Source organism: Montipora foliosa, chromosome 11 (assembly GCF_036669935.1).
Source record: "Montipora foliosa isolate CH-2021 chromosome 11, ASM3666993v2, whole genome shotgun sequence".
Taxonomy (NCBI): Eukaryota; Metazoa; Cnidaria; class Anthozoa; order Scleractinia; family Acroporidae; genus Montipora; species Montipora foliosa.
In genome coordinates, this window is record NC_090879.1 from 33837829 (window position 1) to 33845328 (window position 7500).

Consider the following 7500-nt stretch of genomic DNA (forward strand, 5'->3'; position numbering starts at 1 on the left):
AAGCTAGTGAGCCTCTGACGTCACTTTTCCCTGGATCCAACCCTCTGAGGTCCAATCGGTCAGTTTTGAACGTGAGTAATCGAGGACCGTGAAATCCAAAACTTACACTCAAAGTAAACGGCCTTTGGATAAAAATCAAAGCTCAAAATTTTGCCAGTCAGGTGTTAAGCAAACACACTTTCAAAATCTGAAGGAAAAAAGGAAGTGGTTTTTTTGATCACAGGGGCACTTTAAACGCTTTTAAAGTCACTAAACTTCGATTCAACATGTTGATAAAGGTCGAGGTGCCACCGTGAAGAGATTGAATGCCTAAAGCTTCGAGCGTTAGTCCGTCGTCTTAAGGCCTGGGCATACGACTTCAACATTTGCTTCAACATCCGTTCGATTTTGGTGAACATTTCCTCCCCCGCCCCCCTTCCTTCCTCCCTTCCCCTTTCAACCGCGTTGACACCTCTTTTGAAACACCAAAACACAGATGCAATACCACACTGCACAGTTTCTTTACAAAGACTCCTTCATCCTTCATTCGTTTGAATGTAACTTGGTTGGTAGTAATTTGCCTGTGCAAATGTTGATTGGATGACTGCCTTGTTCAATACTGTAATGATTCAGTTTCTTTGGTATCGTGGCCAAGTTTTAAATTTTGAAAAGCTCTTAATCTACCTTTGCTACATTTAAACAGCCTGCCAAGACGTACACAACGCTGTAGACTGCAAGCGATGGGCGGCACGAGACGAGTGCAAGAAAAATCCTTCGTGGATGGAGGTGAATTGCCCACAAAGCTGCCTTGTTTGTGGTATGTTAGCCAAACGAGAATAAAGAATAACTTCATTTAATCTCAGACAAATCAATTGGGACCCGTCCCTGGTAATTCAATATTGACTATCCAAGAATTCTTGTTGAGTGCCGTGAACTTACATGGGTACAATATTGGCCACAGGAATAAGGGAGTCAGGGTGGCTTAGTGGTTATCTATCGGGGCCCCCCACCACAGCGAGCTGGGCTTCAACTCTGGCCCTGGCTTGCATGTGACTCGAGGATTTTTCTCCGGGAAATCCGGTTTTCCTCCCTCATCAAAATAGACACACAGCTAATTGACATCTAGCTGTGGAGCTGTGCTCCGACAACAAACATGGATTGTATAGCGGAAGCCAGAGGCGCCTTCTTATGCTTTCAGCCCGATATCGTGAGCTGCGCCCTTTCGCAATTCAGTCCCCAATAATGCAAGAAAAGAGTGATTAGCACTCCCAGTTATTGTTATTGTAAGGAGATGGTGAAGGGAGAGTTGCGCCTTGTAGTGTCCGGATATAATTTGTCCAGGATACATGTTAGTGAAGGTTACATTAACTTGCCTTGGGCGCGAATGGAGGGAAACAGTTTTCCATAAATTGAGAACTGTATGGGCTATCCGTGCATCTTTAACATGCAAACACATCTCAAGGATAGAAAATGTGGTTTCTCCTTTTAAAGTAAACTTACACCTGCGGCCACACACAAAAAAAAAACAAACAAAAAAAAAACAAACAAAAAAAAAATTAGCTCGTAGGTTACATTGTACCACAAATGGAATACTCGCAAAACAAGTCAGATCGCCCAAATCTTAATTTTTAATAAAAAGAGGCCTTTTTTGTTGCCGCTATCGACGTCATTGGGTCATTGGAAAAGCTCTATAGTTGACCCAAAAAAAACAGCAAAGCAGAAATTTTAATCTCACGAAGGTCTAACAAGTAAAATGCCTCTTGCTTTTTCAACAGATTGTCACGACAAGAACACAAAATGTCCTCAGTGGGCTAAGAATGCATATTGCAGTAGTGAGCGATTTGCAGTTTGGATGGCAAAAAACTGCAAAAAGAGTTGCAACAAGTGCTGAGGACAAACAGCGAATTTTCAGCAGTTTTAATTTCGTCTGGATTTGGATATTATTGTCTATGTTTCTGAAGATATTAGTAACTAGCCATGACCTGATGGTCTGCACTGAAAGTCATATTATACTGTAAATGTCACAATTCCCTTCTGTACACTGCTTCTAAAACTGGAATGTGCTGAAGAGTTTTAAAAGCACACAGTTTTTAATAAACTGAAGACCATTCAAAAACAATAAATTATTATTTTGACCATGCCTGGCTGATTGTGCCTACGTGGTGTGAAGCTGTATGCTCTAAGTTCAATGTGCCCTCCACATATCAAGGATGGTTTTCCTGTGTCCTAATTGTCCATACAACGTCCGATCTACTCACATATCCTCAGGGGTATTGTGAAGCAAGCTTGTGTCTTTAGCCTTTTCAAACCACTCTAACTTGTTACTTCAGCCTTTGCTGCAACCACGCACTGCCTCCTTAATCATCCCCAGTCCACTCTGGGTATTTCAGGGTAGCCAGTCGGTGGTGGTGGCAGCAAAGATGGGGGAAGAAGTTGGAGTGGGGGCATCCCAGGGGGGAGAGTGTAAGTGGTCTGTTGACCAGAATTTCCCTGTGGATCTCCTCTTTCATTTTTCTTCTGCCTCTTCTCCCACTTTTTAATCCAATCTTCAAGCCTTGCTGCAGGCTGAGTTGTTTCTAATTTGTTTGTTTTTTGACCACCTGCAGTAAGATAATTACATAAGATAGAACCTGAAACACTTCAATAAAATTTACTTTTTGTTATCTATGGGTTGGGTGGTTGATTGATTCATTGACTGACAGACGGACTGACTGAATAACTACCTGGCCAATCAATTGATTGATGGATTCCTTGACTGGCAACTGCAGACTATACTAAACTGCCAGAAGTCCATTCTGAGTCAGTCAAACCACCCGCTTTAGTCACACAAGTGAGCTAAGGGGAGAATATTAATGGGGATACTCTTTCCCTTGGCTTGCTTGCGTGACTAAAGCAGGCCGGTTCGCCTGACTTAGGAGGGACTACAACCTGCTACTAACCCAAAACAAAATTGCCGCATTTATTTAACACGGGACTTCTGTCACAAAACAGAAATCGTAAAAAAGGGTAAATTATACTAACAAACTTTATTCAAATGTAAATTGTATTAATTTATCATAGGGGCACTAATTGGGAATCAAATCACATCAACTCTTAGAGCGGTTTTCAATTGAGTGTTGAAAGTAATTAGCAAATTGCTTTGGTTTTGCATTACTTCACTCAGTGATTGGTTCAAAGTTCTCGTGCCACTTCTCAACCAATCAAAAGTGAAACCAAAACCTTTGTGTCGCTTTGTGTCGGCTACGTGTGATTACTTCGAGTTGTGATTGGTTTACTGCATGTCTCCTTCCTTTTTGATTGGCCAAGTAATTACTTTGGTTTTGGTTTTACAACACTTGATTGAAACTTGCTCTATCAAGTCATAGGTTCGCTTTTTAAGGAGGGGAAAACCACAGTAGAAAAGAGAGAAACCTTTCGGAGCAGAGTAAGAAACCAACAAACTCAACCCACATGTGATGCCAAGTCAGGGAATTGAACCCAAGCCACAATGGAGGGAGGCAAGTGCTCTGAACACAGTCTGTGCCATCCTGGGCCTGTAACTTATCCAGGTGATGTTTCCACATACATGTACTTGCCGGCAGAGGCAGTAATTCTCTTTATTAGCCTCAAGAATAATGACCCCTCCCTGGGTTCATACAATGAAGTCCACAAATCACTAGCTATCGCTGACTCCCAGGTCTTCTAAGCAGTGTCATAGTACATGTACAATATTTGCAAACGATTTCAAAAATGAACCTTCAATTTGTTGCAAATAATATTATTTTGGCTACAGGCCTTTATTCTCTGTAATGAAGCAAGGAATAATCATTGTCTCTGGGAAGAATGCTTTTCTTTTCTCAGAGAAAACTATCAAAAATTACAAAAGTAATTTTTTACCATAAAATAATTTATTATTTACAGCCCCGAGAATTTCCATTACAGCTACCAGAAGCATGCATGACCTTGGAAGTGAGTAACTTGTGACTCTTTTCCTTGGAACAAAGCTGAGGATTTTACGACAACGCTGCACATGCAGGAAATGCACAAGCTACGTTACATCCAAATAAGGAAATCTCTAGACTCAAAAAAAACCCCAACTCTGAACCAGAGCTAAACGCTTCAAGGTTCATGAGCTTCTGCCGTCACTCATTTTCTTACGACTTATACATAATTATATTGATGGCACATTATATTCCAGACTTTTTTCAGCCAAAAAAAAAAATGTTAATCCCTTACTTGTACTTTGAGCTGCCAATAGCATCTGTGGGTTTGTGTGAGAATACCAACAACTGGCTCCAAATCCACAAGAACCTATAAAACAAACAAAAATTCATTTACATCATTCGTAATGAAAATAAAAACAACTCTTTAGTTGAGTGATCATTGTCTGTACAGTATACCTGATACATAAGATTGGGATAAAATTTTCTTCATTCAAAATTAATAATAATGTTGTGTATTACATCAACACTCAGTTCTGAGGTTCAACAGGTTACACTGTATGTACATGTATATACTGTACAATGTAAAGCAACACTACTACTCATACACCGTACATTGTACTAAAAATCACACAAAATGCTGCGCAAATATTGTGTTATACAAGACACTGACATACATGTACATCCAATGAAATCACATTATGACAACACACCACATACAAACAAAGATAAACAAAAGCAGTGGCTTTGTGGGGAATGAACTAATATTAAGTTACGTATAAAATGGTGTAACCTGTTCAGTCAAGTGTTCATGCAAAATTCATTGGAGGATAAAAGAACTGAATACTTTGGCTAGTACCTGATTAACAGTCTACATCACTAGTCTTTTTTTTGTTGTTGTCTCTATCACAACAATGCAAAATGTTTGGTTACTAAGCCTTCGTACAAATGTATGTATAGTTAACAGAAGACACTGTCATTTCAAAGCTCCAAAAATAAATAAAATACAATATTATTGGTCAAGAGAACGAAAGCTCAAAATAACACAATTAATTATTGGTGTTACTGAATAAAAATGATTGAACATGAAGATTGTTAACATTGTTTTTTTATTGTCAAGATTGTCACTGTAAAAGTTCGATGTTTCCTTCAAAAGACAGATTAGTAACAGTCATGTTCAATTCAAAATATTACAAAGGAGTTGGACAGTAACGTGTTTAGAAATAAGAGCCCATGTCCAAGCAAAAAAAGTTGAATTGCAAAGTACATGTACAGTGAAGATAAAATGTATCATTGGCATCACCTTTTGTCATTAATGTGCCAACCAGAGTCTCAATGGCTGTTCTGTGGTTTGCACATTTGAATAATAAAAACAATGTTTGCAAACAGATATCTTCCCTATGATTGCTGGCAGAAAGTCAGCTACATGTACAGTAGAAGTTAAAGTGCTAAAACACGAAAGGTAGAACTTTAAAACCTAAATATTGTTGGCAAAATGTGAGAAGCATATTTTAATACAAAAATTGATAGTACATTATTCATAATCATTTGTGATTCATTTGTCTATTTTCTAGGACGCACACTATCATGGTGATAACAGCAGCGCAGAACTGTGCCTGTCAGTACTGTACATAGTAGTTGTGTCCACTGACACTACATGTAGCTGTTTGCTGACTCTAAAATTACCATTGTCTTTGTGTCAAATCACAGTCATGTGCAATAGGCAATAAATACCGCAGACACGTAATGAAGGTTCAATCTATTTTTCATTCTTGAAAGGGCATTTTTGTTTTTTCTCACCGCATTTCTACAGCTATGGCAGAAGTGATTTACATTGACATTATGTCCAATATGTTCAAACCACTTACAAACGCACACACTGTTCTCAGACTGGCTACCTGTTGAAACAGAAACTAAAGGAAATGCATGATCAATTTTTACAGCAACGTGACCACCATCTTTTGAAATGTAACATACTGCAAGGGATAAAGTTTGTCAGTCTTGAATACCGTAAGGAATAACCGCTACCTTGCATGATGTTGGGCCTGGTTTAAAATGCTTTATTTAAATGTCCTTGATCTTGATTATACAGTGTATCATTGCAGATATAGATAAATGAATTTAACAATGTTGAACCCACTAATTGAAGATTTCTGAAATTACAGATACCCCTTGATTGTGACGTTAGGTTCCCCTCTTGGCTGGTTTCTGCTCTCAATTGAAATACTGTAAGTATTAACGTGGTTTTGACACACATACCTGAGTACGTCCTCTGAAGGCATATCCTTTAGGAAATTATAGATTATACATGCTGCCCTACAGTGTAGTCTCTCTACAGAAAAAAGGTTACCTTCGGGGGTGTTCCCCAGAGAAAAATTCATACACGTGCTATTTTCATGTGAAGGTTGCGAAATGCAGAATTCAAGAAAAATATTTTTGATTTCACCACTCCTTTCATAAGGTGACAGAAGCAGGTATACTCACAGTGAGGGTCCCCAATTTTTCCATCATCCCAAAATCCCGAACGTTTTTATTGGCCAATCCATCCCAATCATGATGTCACAGCATGATGTCCAAACCTCATTGTCAGTTGATTTAGAATCATAAGCCTTCTTAAAAGAGGTTGAGTAATGCTCCGCATAAGAACTATTATAGTGAAAACAATAATGAATCTGGCAGCTAAAGCTGCTTGTCACCCTTTATATGATGATGCCATTTTTACCAGATTTGAGCTACTACAAAAACACAACTTTAATATTGAAACTATTAAAAGTGACTTCAAATTGAATTAATTAAGTGTGACAATGTCAATAAGCAAGACAGTGTAAGCTTCTCTAACTCCGAAACACGGCTGACGGCAGATGATAGCCAACGAGGGTACTGTATGCTTATCAACAACAGAGCCTAGAGCATTTACGACTGCATGTATTTTAAATTGTTCAGTGTTGGTTGATTACCTCTAACAGAAACAATGAAATAGGGGTGTTTTTACCATTATTATTATTCACTCTATACTATGACAAAGACGAATTTCGCAGTCAAAATTCCTTTGAAGACTTTCCTTTAAAGACAACTTTTTAAGACCTTTTTTTGTGCAAGCCAACTGCTCACAAATGCTATATCTCTTCCTTTAAACTCTCCCAGCTCGTCCAAACAAGCATTTAAAGCTGTTAGGGACTTCGGAGCCCGAAAAAAAAAAAAAAAATCATTTGAAACCTTTGGTTCACATTTCCCCACCCCAGCCAGGCAAATGTCAAAATTTTCACCCATGGGAAGGCCTTATCCGTCAAATGCCCAGGGTTTGCCCGGTTAGGGGAGGAGGAGGCATTGAAGTTTCAATTTGATCAGTGCATAAGATCACAACCACGCTTCCCTGAAGCCATTTTGTTCAGCATACGATCACAAAATCAAGGAACTTTGTCCCCAGACTCCGCGTGCAAAGCAACGAACGAGTGTGCAGCATGGATGCGACCGATCGGTGAAGCAAAGGGACACTTTTTTTGGCTTCTTGTCTGAATCTGGAAAAAAAATTACCTGGGAGAATTCAGGTCTTTGCCAGAAGGCCGGGAGAAAAGAGAAAAAAAACGGGAGAGTTGGCAGG

The 7500-nt window shown here is 39.1% G+C and overlaps 2 protein-coding genes across 2 annotated transcripts in view; one reads left to right on the forward strand and one right to left on the reverse strand.

The window, feature by feature from the left end:
* Positions 1–1892, forward strand: part of LOC137975836 (uncharacterized) — an 18813-nt gene extending 16921 nt beyond the window's left edge. The window contains exons 14-15 of the mRNA XM_068823030.1: positions 683–796; positions 1755–1892. Of these exons, the coding sequence (XP_068679131.1) occupies positions 683–796; positions 1755–1870 (230 nt within the window). The 3' untranslated portion in view covers positions 1871–1892. The remainder of the gene's footprint in view (positions 1–682; positions 797–1754) is intronic.
* Positions 1878–7500, reverse strand: part of LOC137975837 (zinc finger matrin-type protein 5-like) — a 6899-nt gene continuing 1276 nt past the window's right edge. The window contains exons 3-4 of the mRNA XM_068823031.1: positions 4195–4269; positions 1878–2579 (exon numbers count right to left, since the gene is read on the reverse strand). Of these exons, the coding sequence (XP_068679132.1) occupies positions 2341–2579; positions 4195–4269 (314 nt within the window). The 3' untranslated portion in view covers positions 1878–2340. The remainder of the gene's footprint in view (positions 2580–4194; positions 4270–7500) is intronic.